The sequence below is a fragment of the Protomyctophum bolini genome (genome assembly GCF_963924005.1).
Source record: "Protomyctophum bolini genome assembly, chromosome: 1".
NCBI lineage: Eukaryota > Metazoa > Chordata > Actinopteri > Myctophiformes > Myctophidae > Protomyctophum > Protomyctophum bolini.
The window spans coordinates 29,867,707-29,889,619 of NC_137862.1; the positions used below are offsets into that span (position 1 = coordinate 29,867,707).

At 42.8% G+C, this 21,913-nt stretch overlaps 2 protein-coding genes across 2 annotated transcripts; one reads left to right on the plus strand and one right to left on the minus strand.

Moving 5' to 3' along the window:
• The first annotated feature begins 9,859 nt into the window (after positions 1 to 9,859).
• LOC308318447 (beta-1,3-galactosyltransferase 5-like) lies at positions 9,860 to 11,923 on the plus strand. Its single transcript, XM_080768003.1, has one exon. It carries the CDS (start codon positions 9,921 to 9,923, stop codon positions 11,058 to 11,060), a length of 1,140 nt encoding a protein of 379 aa, XP_080624129.1. The 5' UTR covers positions 9,860 to 9,920; the 3' UTR covers positions 11,061 to 11,923.
• Positions 11,924 to 20,540: 8,617 nt separating this feature from the next.
• LOC308318545 (beta-1,3-galactosyltransferase 2-like) lies at positions 20,541 to 21,901 on the minus strand (the record flags this gene model as incomplete). The annotated part of the gene is made up of 1 exon (XM_080768143.1): positions 20,541 to 21,901. A coding segment is annotated over one exon (816 nt), but the record flags the coding sequence as incomplete, so codon positions are not given.
• Positions 21,902 to 21,913: the final 12 nt, after the last annotated feature.

The following is a 21,913-nucleotide window of genomic DNA, read 5'->3' on the forward strand; positions in this document are numbered from 1 at the left end:
ACATGCGCTCTGAATGAATTCTGGGCTGAACATTCCCTGGGGGACCCCAGTCAAATATAAGTATAGTGGTTAATTACATACTCAAATGATACTCAAATTATACTTTTACAATTGAAAGCTTGTGTTGTTTGTTATATTATGTACTGTGTTCAAATTAAACCTTTAGTTGTGGCCTATGCATACTCTGAATTCATGCTTTTCATTGAAGTATCAGTGGTAGCCTATGGAATCGTGCATTTTCCATCAGTGCGTCGGGCACCATCAGTGTGTTGGTCGGGCACCAGGTCTCGTGACATCATGAGACATCATCAGGGATGGAGATGTGGAGACCCTGATGTCATAGTAAATGCGACTTGCTGTCGCAGTCACGACATATATGGAGGTCCCCATGATGTCATCAATATAGAGCGTCACAGTCCCCCTTTCATGACGACGCCAGGCGCAGGAAATTAATCCCAATGCATTTTTCCCATAGACATTTCAAAAAGTATTTATTTAAAGACCTTTTAAGCGTCGTACGAAGCCAACTCGAGTCGTGACAAATCATGACAGCAAACACAATATTTTGGACCAAACCAAACAAACAACAGAGAAAGTGTTGTAACCTGCCGTTTTCTTCTACTTTCTAATTCTTTGGTTGGCCCAAAACATTGTGTTTATTGTCTTGATTTGTCACGACAAGAGTTGGCTTTGTCCGCAGCGTAAACGTCTTTAAATAAATACTTTCTGAAAGTCTATGAGGAAAATGAACAGGGATTTCTTTTCCAGGTCTCTCGAGGTCTCCCTTTTGACTTTGACCTGTCCATTAAAATTTCAAACTCTAGACGGGCCTGCCCTAAAGTTATTAGTGCAGCTGCGCCCGGCAGCTGGCGAAAACTGGAGTTCTCAACAGGCCTGAGAATTAAGGCCCGGCCCTACCTGGGCCCTTATCAAACCATATACACTCATGTCCCCGCTACCACCCTTAGATCTCCATATATTGTATGGAACTGACCTGTTCTGACATTCTATATGTTGATCTGACCTTATCAAACCCTGTACACTCAAGACATGCTCCTTAAATGGCCTGTACAGAATTCATTCCATGTTGATCTGACAAAGCGCCAGCCAAGGGGCCAGTGAGGCGCTCCAACGCTGAAGCACTGGGCCCTAGTGGTAAGAGGAAGGACTGCAGGCGGACCCGTGGATTCATGACGAGGAAACCCCGTGCAGCTGGGCTTTAACATCGAGCGCTCGGTTGTACTTTCGCATTGGACCACCAAAAGTTGGTGGTTCAATGCAGAAGTAGACGTTTTGAGACGGTCCTTCCGGGTGCTTCAAAACGCCACTGAGCAACTTCCACTGACATGAATAGCGGAGGGGGCGGAGCTTTGCGCCAGATCAGTCTCTATCCTTCTTTATACTCTATGGCGCCAGCGCCCGCCCAGCAGTCTGCCGTCAACGAGTGTTAAGAGTGAGTACGGATGAGGACCCAAATGCAGGCGACAGCAGGCAGAGCAATAAACTTAGAAGGATTTATTAAATAAACTGAGGTTCTTCCATAAACAGGGCAAAGAAGGCAGGAAACATCACAGAAACTACAGGAACTCAACTACGAACCAACAAGAACACAATGCAAACACAGGACTTAAATACACACAGGATAACAGGGCACAGGTGGAACCAAAATACAATCAACACTAGGATAGGCTAGGGGACTAAAAGGACACAGGTGGAAACACTGACAAATACAAGGTAGGTTAGACAAGGTAACCAAAAGTAACTAGGAAGACAGGAAACACTAGGAATAATACTACAAAATAAGATACACAAAACTAACAGTCAGAGTAACAGAAAACCAAAACCAAAGAGAAACAGTCAGGAATACATGAGCAAGTACATACATGACAGAAATACATAATTATGAAAGTCCAAAATCAAAATAAGGACAGTCAAAGTTCACGCTCCGAGGAGCGGACTGTGACAACGAGGTGGATGCCTGCGTACCCTCAGGCGTCTTACTGGTAATTGAGAGTATGTGTAAAACAAATTGTAAAACAAGTGTATTCAATATAGTAATCATTATTCACATGGAATTTGTGAATAATGATTCAAGCACTCGAGGGAAATGAAAGAAACAAAATATTGCTGGAACCAAAACATTATTTACCGGTATATCAGTTAATAAGCAGTACAATATATGCATCTGGCTGATCCAGGTATAAAATGGAACCACCCACTGTGGTTAGCATGATGTCATCGTCATTATTTCCAAGGCCACTGAACCTATGCAGCATTCATTTAAATAAAACAAAACAAAACTAGATAAAGTGCCCCTCGGGGCACAGGTCTCCACCAGGGCAGGTCAGGTTGTGGCCCAAGGCCGGTTCTACCCAATCAAAAGTTATGGGGATCCTTTATTTTTTTGCCTATAAAAAAATCACAAAATATCTGTACCGTTTCTGATTGGGTGGGCACTGCTCAGCATTTTTAGACCCAACAATGAACCCATACCGCAAAAGTTGTGTCTCGGTAGCGAGGCGGAGGGACCCGACGTCTAGCAAAATTAGCACAACAGAGAAGTGTTCAGAACACAACACAGAGCACACACTGAAGAGAATGAGCCGCAACAGATCCACGAATCAGGAGTTCTACATGCTCAAACACAGAAAATGAGAAAATACATTTCAGTGATTTTTTTCTAAACAGTGTCTCAACACCGGCCAGTGCGGCCACTCCGCTGTCTCGGTCTCGGCTCCAGTGAGCACAGACTTGAATGGAGATGCACCATTCCAACCCATATTAGGCCCAAACGTGTATTTGGTGCGACATCACGTACATTTAGTCATGCCTGGTACCGCACACGACCATGGCTCGAGTACTCGGTCAAAAAAGACGCATGTTTAGTTTCTGTTTCCCCTGTCGGAAATATAGCAGTGTTGGTAATGAAAGGGATGATGTTTTTACCGTGCGTGGTTACACTAACTGGAAAGCGGCACTCGAAAATGGAAGGGGACTGCAGTAACAGAGTGCATGCCTTTTGTCCGACGAGGCATATAGGTCCGATCCATTGGTCCCATCGACTACCTACCCCAAACCATCACCCTAACCATAACCGCGAGCACGGGGCAGCACACCTAAACATAACCCCAACCCTCTCCCGACCTCCAGCGCAGACCCTCACCCTAACCCTAACCTCCCTCGGGGCAGCACACCTAAACCTACCAACATATCAATATTGCCGTTACGCATTTCACTTGAATAATGTTGTGTGCGCGTGCGGAGAAAGACAGAGTTATTTAATGAAACTCAAGATTATAACGTCCTGTCTCGCTACATGCCACGGCGCCCCCGTGTGTAGCCTGCATGGCTATCCCTGTGTGTGTGTGGCGTGCCGAGAGAGAGAGAGAGAGAGAGAGAGAGACATCCTGCAGATCTGTGTACTTCCAGGCGTGTGTGTGTGTTCCTGGTCGCGCAGAATTAAACTGTATGTAATCACACCGGCGCCGCTGTCCTGGAAAGAGCCGTAGTCAGAAGTAACGTCGTGTCCAAATGAGTTGTTCCTGGTCGCGCAGAATTAAACTGCATGTAATCGCGTCGCTGTCCATCCAAGTTGGAATGTGTGTGTGCGTGTCTGTGTGTAGGTTGTGTGTGTGTGGGTTGTGCTTCTTGCTGAGCCAATTAGAAGACGGAGAGGGAGATCAGATCACACTGTGGAGTGGGCGTGGCTTCCAGGCGTGCGTGTGCGCGTGTGTGTGTGTGCAATGAAAAGTACTCGGCAGTATGGTTGGCAGGCGAAATAGCCAATGCGAACTGTCTAATCGTAATACTTAGGCACAAACCAACTATTGTCGAAGAACAATGTTGATGTAACTAAGAGATTTGCGGAGTGAGCTATATTTTATATACAGAGATTTAGAAGAAATAAGCAAAATGGTGAGCCGACAATTCCTCCTTCCGTGAGGACGTTTCTCTGCGGACTCGGAGAGGGAGATCAGATCCCAGTAGCCAGAGGGGGAGGGGCTGAGAGCTAGTGTGGAGGTCCACCAGGCCAATTAGAAGACGGGGTAGAGTGGTGCCAGGTTCGCGAATTGTAAGCGAGTTGAAGTGTGGCGAATTGTAAGAGAGTTGTAGTGTGTGTAAGTAGCATGTTGAATGTCATGTTTTTGTGGGCTTTTGTCATAGACCTGGCAAATTTTGCGCACATCTTGTGCTCTTGTGCTCACATTGCATAAATTATCTTGCAATGTTTTCATTTGTAATAATAGATATGAACCGTCACTTCCAATCCAGCTGGTTTGTCAATTGATCAAGTTGACTTGGCTGTGTGGTATGTGTCAATGGCAATATTGAACTAAAAACAAACATTAAACCTGTATATAGGAGGGGCTAGCGCCCCTCAAAAACTATACTAAAAACATAAAATATAGAGCTAAGAGGTAACTCCGCTCGATCAGTAATATTTGAATCTCCAATTTCCAAATTGCATGGGAAGGTGAATAACTAAACTAAAACCCCAAAGCTGTTTTCTCATAAATGCAAAAAAATATTCCTCATTGTCATACAAAAAAAAGTAGCCATTGCTTGCTGTGTGAAGTGAAATACACGACATGCCTGAGTAATTACAGGGGAGTCAGAACATGTTTCAACAGTCATGTAACATGTCTTCAACACAAATTGAAAAGTGCATAAAGTATATGATATGATATGATATAGTACTTTATTGTCAGTTCACACTGAAATGTGTCTTGCGACCCAGCAGCCTATGCCGAACATATGTACACATTTGACATAACACAAAGAACAAGAAAATGTACATACATAAAGACAAGAGCAATAAACACCGCTTAGATTACCCCGTGGCTACTACAACTCCTGATTAAGCCTCAAGGTCGACTGGTGGACAAAGGACCTCTTTAGTCTGACCTTATTGTATGCTGGTACACCATATCTCCTTCCTGAAGGTAGCAATACCTATATTCTCCATACAACACAATGAACACATGCTTAGTATTAGAGGTGATATTCCTTGCTAACCTTAGGATGCTGTTATCATACGTGGATGTATAAAGTTTCTGAAGTGGTTGTCCAACAATCTTTGAACAAATGTTCAGTTGTTGCAGCAGTTGTGACTTTATGGCTGCAGACAAACATCCATACCAGGTGGTACTACAGTACTGAAGAACACTCATAACAGAAGTGAAAAACAAAAGAAGAATCCGACCTACTAGCACCGAAGGATCTTAGACGGCAAAGGAAGTAGATTCTTTGTTTTGTTTTCTTACACACTGAATCAATCTGATCGTTCCATGACAACAGAATATATGGTCTATTACTACTCCTAGGTATTTGTACGAACATACCTGGTTGATCAGTTCACCATGAATAGTAATGGGGGATCTGTGTATCTCTGGTGGTGTACCAAAAACAATCTCTTCTGTCTTTTTTATGTTAATGATGAGAGCATTGTTATCACTCCATTCAACCTTGCGCAAGCAGAGCGCGCAAGTACTAGTTTCGCCCGGGACTCGTATGCACCGTCCCAGCCGTCCCGCCAATTTTGATGCGTATGTACCGTCCCAGCAAATTACGTAATGACTAATTGTGCCTGATAAGGCACTGGTGCCAGATTACATACATACTGTATACATAGGAGCATTACCTTTAATCCTCCCAACACTAAAACATATCGTCATTACGTCACCATCGAAAACAAATTACACTCTGGCATTGGGTCCTTTAATCTACATCTTTATTACGTAATCATTGAGAGCTAGTTATACATATACTATGTATATGTATATGTATATGTATAAAACCAATGGTTTTCGATGGTGACGTAATGACGATATGTTTTAGTGTTGGGAGGATTAAAGGTAATGCTCCTATGTATACATGTATGTAATCTGGCACCACTGCCGTATCAGGCACAAGTAGTCATTACTGAGATTTGACAGTTTGTAGCGGTCGAAAGTACTTGCGCACTGGCCTACTAGTGTGCAACAAGCAAGTATGCACTCGACAGAGTGCAGTTCTAGTTTACTCTGTGTTGGTGCAGTCCAGGATCACTGGAACTATCTAGGAGAGAAATAAAAACTATCATCTGAGTATTTTAGAATGTATTGGTCTGGTGTGTCAGTGCGACATTCAGACAGGCATTCCTCAATATGACTAACCTGACGCTGCCAGATGAGGGCGGTATTGCGGAAACATATTCCCCAACACAACACTCATCTGGGATCTCTGACGGAGTTGAGCCCTGAGTCAGATCTGCTTCGTACCGAACCAATCAGCGTGAGCTAAAGGCGGGATGCGGATGTGACGGTATATAGACACGTCGATATGATTGGTTGTGTTTGCACGCCCACACGGTGATAGACAGACGCTCCCATCCAATCATCTACCATGTATCTTGAAAAAAAGGAACAGCCCCGTCATCGAATTTGCTTCCGCGATCCCAGATCCAAATAAGCTGTGAAACAAATTTGTGTAGCAAGCTTTTTGGATCTGGCAGCGTCAGGTTACAATATGACAGCTGTCAGTATAAAGGGTGAAAAGTACAGCTGAGCTCATATGCCCATAGAAGAATCACACATTTCTTCGTGAAACATGGATCAAACCCTCACATACTTCACAGATATTTACACAATCAAGGTGAGCATGCTGTGACTTAATAGCAGTGGTTCTACATCCCTGTCGTATCAAGGACAAGGTCAAGTTTATTTGTATGTCCCAAAGTGGGTGCAGTGGCAGAAAAGGTGTTTCTATGCAGAAATGGGGCCCGAGACCTGAAACCTGACAAAAGAATACAATGGAAAGGGCCCAAAGGTGCTCCCACGTTACAGGGCTGCAAAGAACAAACAGTCCACCCACGGTAAGGCGTTTACCAAATCATCACCAGATGCACCAACCAGAACGCCAGAACAAAGTAGCAGCAGAAACACTAATCAGTTCCAGTAATCCATTTTTTATAATAAGTTCAAAGTAATATTTGAAGATACCTTGGAAGACAACAGAAGAGAGAGATCAGCTAATCAAGAAACGACAGGTGAACAGGATGGGCTGTGATCTGGGCATGATCACTGGGAAGGACATGGATCCACTTGCTATGATGAAAATAGTCAAACAATGGGGAGATAGGCTGCAGATCAAATGACTTCCGAGAACTTCCTGCTAATGAAATGATTCCCGAGCGTGGCACGGCTGCGGCTCAACGCTCCAAGAGATGGGTCCAATGCTGAGAACAGATTTCACTGCGGTAACGTGTACGTGACAAATCGACAAATCGAATTTGACAACCTGAAACGGAACAGCAAAAAACAAATATGTATTTAGTCACAGACAACCCCCCCCCCCCCCCCCCCCCCCCCGCCCCTGAAAATATTTTGTGCAAGGGGAACCCATACAAGATTAGTGTTGTTAAAATCTCAACAAAAATATTCCTAATTTTCCAAAATCTTCTAAATGTATTTGAAAATAGCTGTTTACAAGCTTGTGGGTCTATTATTTTAAATAGCCGATAGCCAATATGGTTGACATTAAACTGGTTAAGCCGATTCTGATGCTATTAACTCTTTTTTGCTGGCGACCCCAGGGTCCAGAACAGGTATTTTTTAATGACAAGGACAAGGCTAATATTTGGAAACTATAGCTTGTGTCTCAGAATCCATCTTTTCTTCCAACAGTTCTTGGCAGAGCAAACAGAAACTCATAATAGGAAGAAAGGCGTTCTGTTTGCGCTCACAATCTAAGGTTAGCAAGGAATATCACCTCTAATACTAAGCATGTGTTGTATGGAGAATATAGGTTGCTACCTTCAGGAAGGAGATATGGTGTACCAGCATTCAAATAAGGTCAGACTAAAGAGGTCCTTTGTCTACCAGTCGACCTTGAGGCTTAATCAGGAGATGTAGTAGCCACACCCACAGGATAATCTAAGCGGTGGATATTGCTCATGTCTTTATGTATGTAAATTGTCTTGTTCTTTGTGTTTGTTGCTATCTAGTAAACACTGTCCATGACTAACAACTCATTCATTTAATAATTAAATGACAAGTTGAATATTGTTTCGTTAGTAATGTATCTATTTCAGATGAACATATAACAAAACATGCAATACATGAGAATACTAAAACCACAGCAGACATAACAATAATAGGCATTCACTTTTTTGCTTCCTTCATGTCATGGGATTATATAACAACCTTACACAAACATGGACTTGAACATGTGAAACCTGAACACCTGTGTCATTTGCTGAAACAAATAGAGGCGGGGTCTTTAGAGCAGGTACGAACCTGTGAGCTCCATGGTTGCCTCTAATGATTTACATATCCTGGGGAATTCTAGAGAGACAATTCTATGGCAACACAACGTAGGAAGTACTTCTAGACTAGAGTCATTGTTGTTTCAACACAGCCTACTAGTGTTGCGATTCTACATTGAGCCACCAGACAGTCTGCTGGTGGTGTGAGACTTGCAAGGCATATGAAAAGGAATGAACAGCCTGTTAAGTAACATCTTTTTTTCTATACCTGTGTTTTAACAGGATAGACACACTGAACGGGTCTAGTTAAAGGTCAGGTTGAACTTGAAGTGATGTCTTATCAATGGCTATATCACACTCTCAGCTACTTACTTACCAGCATCCCTGCCAACGCACAGAGTGTGTCAGAGTGTGTCAACAATATTGTGGCTGCACAGAGGACTGAAGGGAGGATGAAAAACTGGCTATACCAGTAGGACAACTGTACGTTGTCCGTTACTGTACTGGCACATATAGGAGGAGGAAGAGGCATTCAACATGTTAGAAAATGGCTTTGCTAACAGTAGACGAAGGTATGTATGCCACTTCTTCATATACCACTTAAACACAACATGTGTTATTTTAAGTACGTGTGGGAGATTGCGAGGTTATAGTTTGATGAAGTATCACAAACAAGTTGGACTTGTTGCTCTCCAGTTACATTTGAGATTTGTGTCTGTTCAGTTCGTTATGTACTGCACTGTACACCACTGTATAATGGGGTGAATGACTTTTTGTCATGAATTTTAGGTATTATTACTTTACTGGAGTATTTCCAATATCCTGTACTTTTACTTCTACTCCCACTACATCTCAGACTTAAATATTGTATTTTAATCCACTACATTCATTAGAAAACTTTAGTTACTAGTTACTTTTTTACATTTAGATTATTATTACAAAACATAAATGAACCATTCCAGCCCATTTTGGTAATTTGAAAATAGCCGATCTACAAGCTCAGAGCTTGTAGATCTGTTAAAAAAAGTGTTGTATACATCACACATTAGAAAACTTTAGGACTTTAAGTACATTTTGATGCCTATACTTTTGTACTTTTACTCAAGTAGATTTTGAATCCTCAATTGTCAATTTAATGGTACTTGAAAAAACTGAAAAATATACAGTTTTTGTATTGTCTTCACATTTTTGGTTGTAGTTAGCAGTTTATGACCAGACAGTGGCAGTTGGTTGCAGTTAGCAGTTTATGACCAGACAGTGGCCTTGGCCCCTGGAAGAATGGCATTAACTTGTTGATTGCTTGTTCCGTGTTCTGTTCAGCACCTTGTGACTTTGTCTTGAAAGGTGCTTTTACAAATAAAATGTGCTTACTTACTTACTTGAAATTGTAATTGGCTGGCAATATTAGTGGGATGGGCATATGTAAGACACTGCGGCAACCACACTGCAATTTTTTTAAATTGCGAATTTTCTAGTTGTTCAACTGTTGTTGAAAATAGAAAGAAAATAGCAACGCGACTACAGATTGACCCAAGTGCTCTTTCCTTTCAGCGAGACTAAGGTGGAGGCGGGGAAGGCTGCAGAAAGTTGCAGGAGTTGCAGCTGTCCGTGCAAGCGCTGTTTCTGTTTCATTTTGCTTGTGACGGCAATTCTATTCTTCTACAACGTGAACGTCATGGAAATGGCAGAAAACTGGAGCCCACAATGGATGCGTCACAACGCGACAACATGGTGGATCCCATACAAAGACCTGTTCCCGACGACAGCATCTCCCGACATCAAGGCAAGCGCTGTGGGCATAACATTCAAATCCAAAACAACAAAAGGGAAAATGGTTACGTCCAACTCCTCCTCTCTTTTCATGCAACCTGAGGAGATGAATGCCACGGCAACAGCATCAACCATAACGGTGGTACATGCTACAACAGTGTCCACTCCACAGACAACACCGCCTACACCACCACCTCCCTATGTATCTCCAGGGCCGTACTTAGTGGAGTACCCATATCGCTACCACTTCACCGTGGACGAGCCCGAGAAATGTGAACAACAGAAGCCTTTCGTGGTGCTGGTCGTCCCGGTCGCTCCCCACAACAGAGCCGACCGTGACACCATCCGTAGGACGTGGGGCAGTGAGAGCCCCGTGTCGGGCAAAGTGGTGAGCCTGTTCTTTTTGTTGGGACTGCCGACGGGAGAAGACGCAGAACGAACCCAGCGGCAAGTGCTGGAGGAGAGCAGAGAGCACGGGGACCTGCTGCAGGCTGACTTCCTGGACTGCTACAAGAACCTGACCATCAAGACCATGGTGATGCTGGAGTGGCTGGACTCTCGCTGCTCCATGGCCTCCTACGCCATGAAGATTGACTCTGACATGTTTCTAAACGTACACAACTTGGTCGACATGTTGCTGTACGCTCCCAAGGATGAATATATGACCGGACTTGTGGCACATGAGGCCGCAGTTCTGAGAAACCCCCACTCTAAATGGTACCTACCTTTTGAGATATTCCCAGAGTCACGGTATCCTCATTATGCATTAGGACTGGGCTACGTTTTGTCCTTGGATCTGCCTGGAAAGCTTGTGAAAGCATCAAGACACGTCAAAGCTGTTTACATTGAGGATGTATACTTGGGTTTGTGTATGAGGTACCTGGGTATAGTACCCACTGAACCCCCAAATTGGTCTTCATTTCAAGTGTTTCCTGCGACTTATAGTCGCTGTGCTTACTCCAGGCTAATAGCCACCACAACTCATGGAAATACGGATCGTATGAACATTTGGAAAAACTTTAAAAGACCAGGTCCTTACTGTTGACAGTCAGGCACTGTGAAAGAGAAAATCTTTTTTTTGCAATTATCTTGCCGGATACATTACAATTCATGTTGGACAACAGGGAATTAAAATGGTGAATGTGAAAGACTGTTTTGCATATTTCATGCAGTGTTTTACAGCATCAGTTCCCGGAGGTATCATGTGTGACACCTCTTATACCCAGAGATGCTCTCCCTATAATGAAGATAAATATTGTTATGATTTAATTATGACTGTAGCACTTGACCCCAGTGTGGTTAAAACACTTTATCAGAGAGACTGAATGTCTGCATGTGCACATTTATACGATATGCATGTTCTGTTCCTGTTCCTGTTCAGAAAATATAACGAACTGGAGAGGGCTAATTGAAGTATAAACGGAGATTGTTGATGTTGTCATTGTTGTTACCAATGTCTATACTTGTCATTCTTGTTGTCGTCATGTTTTTTATTTATGTTTGTAGCACAGATGATAATAGTCAGAAGAAAATCATGCATTTGAAAGTTCTTTATACTAGGAAGGATCGGGGAAGGGTTGGGGTTGTTTAATTAGGAAATGTATTTATTTATAGGTTGAATTTTGTAAATGAAATGTTAAAAGCAAATAAAAGATAATTCAAAAAAAGAAAATAAGGTATCTGAGGGCGGAGCTTACAAAGCAACAGATGCGTTCCCCATGAGTCAAGGGACATGTGGAATCAAGTGCCAAACGAGGCATGAGTTATGCCTGTTCAAAGGTTTCATTTTCAAAAAATTGCTATAGCACCCCCCTTTGTGACATAAGCATATGACGTGCTGCATGTATGTATTATAGGCAGTCTGGCAGAAGAAGATTTTTCACAAACCAGCAATTTTCATTGGCTCATTTCTTCACTTCAATGTACTATGATCTTTTTTGTCCGTATAGGTCCAAAGTAGACGTTTTTGTCATTCGCATGGTCCTCTATGTTGCCACGTTTCGCGAAAACCGACTGCACGTTTCAACCAGAACTGCTATTTTTGGCGAAGGAGAAGAAGGAGAAGAAAAAAACAAAGTGACCAAAGTCATTTCGTGACTTCTTGGTCCCTTAAAAAAGGATTTAGAACAAATTGGCATTCTAACATATCTATTACAACATTTAAAACATTATTGTTTTCATAGTGTGTGACATCATATCAGGAAACGGTTATAACATCAGCTACTTACAATTTTACAAACTGTACTGTACTGTACGTTTCGGTACCATAATGTACCGTACTGTACCGTATTGTAGCATACTGGACCGTACTGTACTGCACGTGCGTGTTTGTATGTGTGTGTGTGTGTGTGTGTGTGTGTGTGTGTGTGTGTGTTCAGTGAAAAGGGGAGGTGCCGGGGAATGAGGAAGTTGTGATGTAATTTGCATCACAGCGAAATGTTGCGCAATAACAGTGTGTCTGACAAAAGTAATATTTGTACAGTAAATATGACAGTTGCGTGGATGCAATGTAGTGCAGCTGGATTCGGGTGGCGTGCAGATTTTTTTATGCATGGAGAGATGTGTGCTAACGGAGCTGTTTGGTAGGAGAAGGAGGACGGATAAACGGCCATGTGCTTGTGTACCCCCTGTCCATTAGGGTAGAAGGATGCAGTCAGTCAGGACCATAGACTGTAAAAAATATGGACAAAGCGTTCCGCGGGTCTAACATGAATGTAAAATGAAGCCTCTCTCTATGTGTCAGCAAGCAGCCATCTTTCTATATCCGGGCCCAGGCCCAGCTGGCCCATTGGCTGGCCCAGACAACGAGGCGGGACTTCCCCCCTTCTTCTTCGTTGGTTTTTATTTTGACTCGAGTGGGTGGGGGATCCCGTTCATAGACTGTAACGGTAGCCACGCCCCTCAGAACATGCGCGACTTTATGGTCATTTTTTTTATACATGGGACCATAATTTTCCAAAAAGAATATTATGACATTAGAAATGAGACTTTAAACTAGTGACTGGAAGCAAAAAGTATTCATGACCATGTTTATTAAGGTAATACAGTCTAGGTGAAGTTGGGCCAAAATACATGGACTTCTATGGGGCTATGGGTTTTTCTGGGTCCAGTGATAGCGCCACAACAGGCCATTATATGAACTTTCATTTCCTTAGTGGCTTCACAAAATATCTGTCTGACTGCCCCCCTGGTCAGGACCTGTAATTCACTGTCCACAATTTCATCATAATTAAGAAACACTGATCAGCTAAGAATGTTCCGTTCCGTTCCGTGACATAAATGACAATATTCATACCATTTTAAACTCTACTTAGGTAGGGGGGGGGGGGGGGGGGGGGGGGGTTAAAGGTACATGTTGCCACCAACTGCACCATGTCTGTCAATGCCAAACAGCTTATTCCGCTGGTGCTATTGACTCTTGTTTTGATCTTCCTGCCACAGGTGTACCCATGGTATCTTGTGTAAACTGTGTATCTTGTGTAAACTGTCAAATCTGCCATTACGACGGCATCAAGGCCCGCCGAAATACATTTTAGTTGACTAAATCAACCGTAGATATAGTCGACTTAAAATCTCATGACATTTAGTTGACTAAAACTAGACAAACAGTAAAACAATGTGACTAAAACTAAATTAAACTGGTATAGGACACTACCAGTGGAAGGTGAAGAACTTAAAAGGAACCCTGCATGCTAATAAGACAAATGTGCCATAAAACATTATATTGTGGTGAATAGGCACACACAGAACAGTTGTTAATGACATTTATAATCAGGGCCGGCTGTAGCCTGGCCCACTAGGGTGGGCAGGACGAATATATGGGGGTGCATCCCGCACCCACCGCATAGCATAATAATCCCCCGAAATGCATAGAAAACTATGCTATCATCTCAGATTATCTATATCTATCTATCTTCTCCTTCTTTGACCAATAGTAACCCAATTTCCATCCGCACCCTGTTGGCGTGCACAGACATTTGGAGGGGCAGGTGCTCAAGTGAAGAAGAAAAAGGGCACCTTGAGGAGTGCGTGGAACCACCGGTTGCCTTAATTGTGTGTGAGATTTTTAGATTTTGGGGCATAAATATTATATTGGAAGCTTTTAATCCAGAATTGATCAATGTCACCATGGGCCACATACTGTACAAAACAAAAATAAAATGAACAAAAAACGAACATTCAAAAGGGCTCACTGCTGTCCAGAGGGCAAAAGGGCAGGTGCTCTAGCACCACCCAGTGTCTTATGTGCACACCACTTCCTGTCGGTTAACAGCACTTATGGCAAACAGTGTTCAGATGGGTTCAATTTCTCTAAAAATGCTGCGCACCCAATCAGAACTGATAAATGGTCCTGATATTTTGTGGTATGTTTTATATTTGGCTACAAATAAATATTCTCCATAACTTTTGATTGGGTGGGCACCGCACATTTCTGTGGGGTCTGCACACCCCTGTCCCCTCCAGAACCAGCCCTCATGGTGGAGGTGGAGAAACTGGGAAGCTCCTGCTACTGAAATAAACACACTATGGCAATGATTCCCGGAATATTGGAATACAGAGATATTTAGCATTGATTAAAAGTAAGAAATCATAAATTAAGAAAAAAAAGGAAAGAATATACTGTGTATATAAATTGAATTGATAGTCTGTCCAGCGCTTCAGTGAGGTGCATAAAGTTAATGCGAGGCCAAAACAAATGTATTATGGATTACCGTAATCAAGTAATTGTTCATTATATATATATATATATATATATATATATATGTTCTAGTCCTATGGAATGTATGGAATGCATGATGTAGCCGCAATTTGCAACTCTCGATTTATTTTATAATGGGATGAATCTAGAGTTGCAATACCCTCCATTGACTCCCTACTCATCCAAATTGCGTTTGCGATCTGCATGTATTAAACGACGTTAAACTCACCAACATTGCAGCTCTAGGCCAAGCTTGAATGATCCTCTTTCAATCTGCCAAGCTTGTTTTTCATAAAGATCCACCGTAGACATGTTATGAGCTGTGCATGTGATTCTTTTTCTAAGTGTTGCAGTTTGGAAGCACTCGTTTTCCTTAACGGGTCGCGCTGCTGCCTCCTGCATTATGTGCAAATCCCCCCCCCCCCCCCCCCACCCCAACACTAACCAATCTACAAGCTCACAACGGGTTGCAATGGTCGAGGCCAGTGGTTCTCAAAGGACCGCAAATAAATATGTATTTGGCCGTGGACCTTGTTGGACGAATAAAACATTAGTAGCTTATTCCAAGATGTCTGTGATGCAATGCGTTGTGAGCTTGTAGATCATCTATTTTCAAATAGTCTATGACTGTACAGTACACGGTTGAAGTGTACACCGATTTTTATGTTGAATTAACTAACATTGCTGGCGACTCACTGTGGAACACCCTCAAGGACGGCTGGGTCCCTGGAACCCACTTTAAGAACCACTGGTCTATAGCTAGCCCAGGGGTGCCCACACTTTTTGACTTGAGAGCTACTTTCAAAATGACCACTGACCAACTCAACAAGATCTACTGACCAAAATAGAGAGGAGAAATGGAATTGATAGGTTTTCTTGTACATAACTTTGTAATGTTATACTGACGTTTGTGTGCAACACTCTTGAAAACAATGTATTGCTTTGAGGGTTTGAGCTGACTTAATTCAAGTGATAGATTATATATATTTAGAGATATGTCATGTGATCTACCTGCATAGCCTTTGTGACACGATCTACCTTTAGGGCACCCCTGAGCTAGCTCCTTCCTACATCACAGACCTTTTCACCCTGAGCCAGAGTGTAGTGTGGAGTGAAGACCTTTTCCCCCTACTATGAGCCAGAGTGAAGTGTAGTAGAGTGAAGACCTTTTCACCCTACTATGAGCCAGAGACTAGTGAAGACCTTTTCACCCTACTATGAGCCAGAGTGCAGTGTAGAGTGAAGACCTTTTCACCCTACTTGTAGGGCCAATATGCCTTTCTTTCTTTTATCACCAGAGATATACGGTTTAACGTGCTCACACTTTGGGACTTGGGCGTCTTGTTGTTTACTCACTTGTAGTTGTTTGTCGATGGTGATTGATGATGACTGCAACAGGTTGATATTATGGTAGGAGTTTGTGTTGTGAGAGTGTAATGGTTTCAAAATAAACGGGGCAAACAAAACAAGAACAGGCTCCAGACATAAACTAAATAAAGGTCTCAAAAAACAGACGAGCACAGGGTTCAATAAACAAATAATAAAGTACTTTTCTTTCTTTCTTTAAACTGCGCTGCTTGTGCGTTGCGTGCGAGCTGTTGAAATCTGTATCTCTACTGGCGTCTTTCCCCCTACAGCTGTGGGCCTGTGGCTTAATTATTAAAGGGAACCATGGTGCCATTTCTCAAGGCAACCAGTGGGGGCGCCATTTGGTCACGAATATGTCAAATCAAATAAGATGGCTCCTACACTACTATGAGCCAGAGTGAAGTGTAGAGTGAAGACAACTGTGATGGGGCTGTTAACACCCACAGGCATAAAACCGATCTTTACAATCTTTTACGGTCAAAAGAGCAATTTTTGGCCACAAAATAAAAAAAGAATCTGTCAAGTCTTATTTTGAATTCAATTCAATCTTTATTAGCAGACTCTAGGAGTCCAACCAGTTCCTTTCCCCTCCATCAGGCGCCCCGGCTGGCCAGGGGGAGGTAGTTTTAGAGACCAGGATTACGGCATGTTTTTGTGAGGGTATCTACCCTAGGGGACACGGGGAGAACATGCAAACTCCACACAGAAAGGCCCTATCGCCAACCCCCGCCTCGGGTATGGGCACTGATGACGCGGAGGAGGGAACACGCCGCCAGTGCCCACAGCGGGAATCGAACCCAGGACCTTCCAGCTGTGAGGCGACAGCACTACCAACTGTGCCACCGTGCCCAGATGTTTTATTATGGTCACATGTATTGCTTGTTACTTGCGCAAGCAGAGCGCGCAAGTAATACTTTCGCTTGGTCTCTTCAAAGTGACAGCCAGTTTTTTTTCAACCACATTACGTCATCACTCATCACATACATATACACACCATGTACTCTGGTCCCAGCTCTCAACGATGACATAATGTGGTATCTGGTCCCAGCAAACCAGGCACAGACTTGCATACATAAAAACGGTTGAAAAAAACTTGGCTGTCACTTTTTGGAAACAAGTAACCACAGTATACTGCTAATCAAATTACAACTACATACTCTGTATGTAGTTGTAATGTGATTTGTAATTTGTAAATCTGTGCCTGGTCTGCTGGGACCAGACTACACAGATGACCATATCTCTTACGTCATCACTGAGAGCTAGTCATACATATACACACCATGTACTCTGGTCCCAGCTCTCAACGATGACGTAATGTGGTATCTGGTGGGACCAGATTACACAGATGACCATTCTCTTACGTCATCACTGAGAGCTAGTCATACATATACACACCATGTACTCTGGTCCCAGCTCTCAACGATGACGTAATGTGGTATCTGGTCCCAGCAAACCAGGCACAGACTTGCATATACATAAAAACGGTTGAAAAAAACTTGGCTGTCACTTTTTGGAACCAAGTAACCACAGTATACTGCTAATCAAATTACAACTACATACTCTGTATGTAGTTGTAATGCGATTTGTAATTTGTAAATCTGTGCCTGGTCTGCTGGGACCAGATTACACAGATGACCATTTCTGATGACGTAAGTAATACAACATTATGTTTCTGGAGTGTATAAAAGTAACGCAAATGTCAAAAAGTTAACCATTAAGCTTAACGTCGTTGTAGTGTAAGTATATAACTAACTAAACCAAACAGGACTTTAGGACAAAGGACAGAAATCCATACAATTTCAGAGAAGAGAATCCATTATACTGAAAAAGATATAATTTATTGCTTATTTCAAAGTTCATGAAACAAATGAGGTCCGGGAGGTGTGACCAAGCAGAGGACGACCAAACACAACTCCACCAGCCATTACCAACTCCACCTTGTGCCACCCGTGCCAACCACTCACCAACCTTCAATCAGGCTGACCAATCTGGCAGTGTGCCGCGGGTTCGACTCCCGATCCCGACGGCCTTTACAGCATGTCACCCCCCCCCATCTCTCTTCCCATTTCCTGTCAGCCTACTGTCTGTCCCTCTATAAAACATAAAATGAAGGCGAAAGCCACCAAAAGACATGGCGGCGTGCATAGTTTTCAGTAACCCTCCCTCCCTCTTTTCGTCTGCCTCTATCTGCTTCTTCTCCAGGTTCCAGAGCGGTTTTCTACACACCTACACGCAAGGCTTACGCATCGATCCCTAAGCCAAAGTATCTGGATCATGCACAACCCCCCTGAACCCCCTTAATCACACTGCCATCCATGCACAACCCCCCTGAACCCCCTTAATCACACTGCCATCCATGCACAACCCCCCTGAACCCCCTTAATCACACTGCCATCCATGTCCCGTGCTCTTACCACCACAATACACGCCTTCGTGTGGTGATGACCTTAGTTAGATGATCATGCCGGCACCTTTAATGGCATCCCCCACCCATGGTCATCATCCTTTAGATGACTGTCAAGGAGTTAAACTTAAAGAGCCCTAAGCCAGCTGCGTTTCTTAACCTTTTGTTATCTGTGCATCGACATGACCACACACTGGCTCGCCAAACGTCATTTCATGCCATAGTCATTATAAGCCTTAGATCTATCCAATCCAATCCAATCCAATTTTATTTATAGAGCACGTTTAAAACAACAAAGTTGACCAAAGTGCTGTACAATTAGGCAAAGCAAAACATAATACAATACAATACAGTAATAAAAACATAATAATAAAATCAAACAATCAAGAGTACACATTATTCACGGTTTAAAAGCCAGGGAATAGAAATGAGTTTTAAGATGTGTTTTACAGGTAGTGTTGGAGCCAGCCTGACGTGGCTAGGAAGCTGGTTCCACAGTTTCGGAGCAATTACTGAGAAGGCTCGGTGCCCTAGGTCTAAGGTCATCACGCAAGCGGAGAGTGATGACCGTAGATAACCATTTCGGTTACGTAATAGGGTTGTGGCTGTGCTGAGGGAACAAACATAGATACGCTCCCGTCTGTGTGTCCATCCTTCCGTCTGTTACCAGCTAATCTCCGGCACCGTTCGGTCGATATGAATCTTTGCATGCACACACTCCCGGCAACAACAAACCTCCGCCCCAAATTTTCCAGAACGGCCTGTTAAAAAGGTGCTATACAAATACAGATATTATTATAATTATTATTAAAACGGCACAGAATCAGTTCAGAAAATCCATTTCAGTAGCTGCCAAGACTTTTTTTTACGTCATGAATCAACACATGCTGTACCACACCATCAATATATTACAAACAACGTGTATTACATCATATCATAGCATCTGATAATTATGAATCATGTGTCATAATAACTAGGCAAATAAAGGCCTATTCAGTCCAGTTTCCGGTGAAGAGGTGACCACGTGGTTAGTAAAAACAGAGAGATGTGCTGTGTGAGCGCTGACCACCGCAGCGTGACGTAATGTTGTATAGTTTTCAGTGGTCACCTCCTCACCGAAACCTGGACTATGAATAGGCATTTTGTGTTTTATATTCATAGTATGGTCCTATTTGCATATTCAGCTATTGCACAGCAGTAGTATAATCTCTTTCCATACAAACGGGTCCAAATAATATAATTTGAGCAAGATATGAGGGTCATTTCCTGTTTTAGTTTTAGTAGTAGTTTAGTAGTACCCTTTTAAACTACTTACAGTACTTACACTTTAATGAGCAAAGCAAACACCAATTCCCATAATATTGTTTTCATTTGTGTAGCTATCTAATAAGTAACATATACACATTATACATTAACGACATTGAAGTTAATATTCATGTTCCAAGTACCGTTACCCTTTTGTTATTATTAACATTCATGTTCCAACAGTTAAGTTACTTTTGTTAAATTACGTTACTTTTGTAATAATGAATGACAAAAGACAGGTGTTGTGAGGACGACAAAGGATTAACCCAAGCTTTCATGTCATGATAGGCAAACATTAGGTTATTTTTCAGCAAAGAGATTTGGTGTCGAGGTGGAAGAAGGATAGGATATTTAGAGCACTGAGGGCTCAACAAAGTATTTGTCGCTGTCAGGCAGAAACGTCTCGTCTACATATTTCTGTGTGACTGCGTCACACAAAAGCATCAAAAGTAGCAGATGGACAAGCGACGAAACACGGCACGAAGTGCCGTGTTTCGAGCTTCTCAATCTCGTACATTTTTATTTTGTATTTTTTTTAACCAATACATCATTATACAACAGACTAGACTAACGTGACATACATTAGGATATTTGCTATTGTGATATGGCACAAGTGTTATATAAAAATATAAAGATCGGAATGGGAAAGATCGGTATCGGTATGTCTCAAAATTGTCTCAATTGATTGGAATCGGATCGGGAGAAGAAATCCCTAGAAAATAGCTAAAGATTTAATAAACGGCTTACATATATATTTATTCCATTTAAGCCACTATACCTGGTGTTTTGGAATGTCTGGGTACTGTATACTGTATTATGCTATTTGTTATTTAATCAGCATTTCCCATAATATGTTTGGGAAAGATCAGTGTTAACATTGATCTGAAGACCATACTGCATGGCATCATGTCATACAGAAAGACAGTATCCATGTAAAGTGCTTTAATATAATCGTTGCTGTCGGGAGGAAACTGCACCCAACTCCATTTTTGCATAAATCAGTGCTATTGAACACCCTTTACGCCTGTGTGTTGTTTTTCGAAAATATTGAACCAATGAAAAGTAGTAAAAAGCTCAGCGGAAAAAACCTCTTAACTCCACTGGACCCTCAAACTGTCTGCTAAAGTAACTAACACCTCTCCCCCTGTCATGCAAGTAATTGACAATATATAAAGTCACAACACCACCTTTGATGAGGCAGTATTGCTTTGTATATAAAGGTTTTCTTCATTTCCAGAAAAATGAACATTTTGGAGTTAGGTGGCAGACAGCAGAGAATATGATATATTCTCTCTCAACAAACAGGACTTTGTCTTTTCAAATCTACCCACGATGACATACGATCAGTCTTGTACTTGTTACTCGTTGTGGTGGCTATCAGCCTGGAGTAAGCACAGTGACTATAAGGCACAGGGACCACATTAAATGAAGACAGATGTGGGGGGTCGGTGGGTGCTATACCCAGGTATCTCAGACACAAACCCAAGTATACATCCTCAATGTAAATAGCTTTAACGTGTCTGGATGCTTCCACAAGCTTTCCAGGCAGGTCCAAGGACATAACGTAGCCCAGTCCTAATGCATAATGAGGATACCGTGACTCTGGGAATATCTCAAAAGGTAGGTACCATTTAGAGTGGGGGTTTCTCAGAACTGCAGCCTCATGTGCCACAAGTCCGGTCATATATTCATCCTTGGGAGCGTACAGCAACATGTCGACCAAGTTGTGTACGTTTAGAAACATGTCCGAGTCGATCTTCATGGCGTAGGAGGCCATGGAGCAGCGAGAGTCCAGCCACTCCAGCATCACCATGGTCTTTATGGTCAGGTTCTTGTAGCAGTCCAGGAAGTCAGCCTGCAGCAGGTCCCCGTGCTCTCTGCTCTCCTCCAGCACTTGCCGCTGGATTCGTTCTGCGTCTTCTCCCGTCGGCAGTCCCAACATAAAGAACAGGCTCACCACTTTGCCCGACACAGGGCTCTCACTGCCCCACGTCCTACGGATGGTGTCACGGTCAGCTCTGTTGTGGGGAGCGACCGGGACGACCAGCACCACGAAAGGCTCCTGCTGCTGACATTTTTGGGGCTCGTCCACGGTGAAGTGGTAGTCATGTGGATAAGCAAC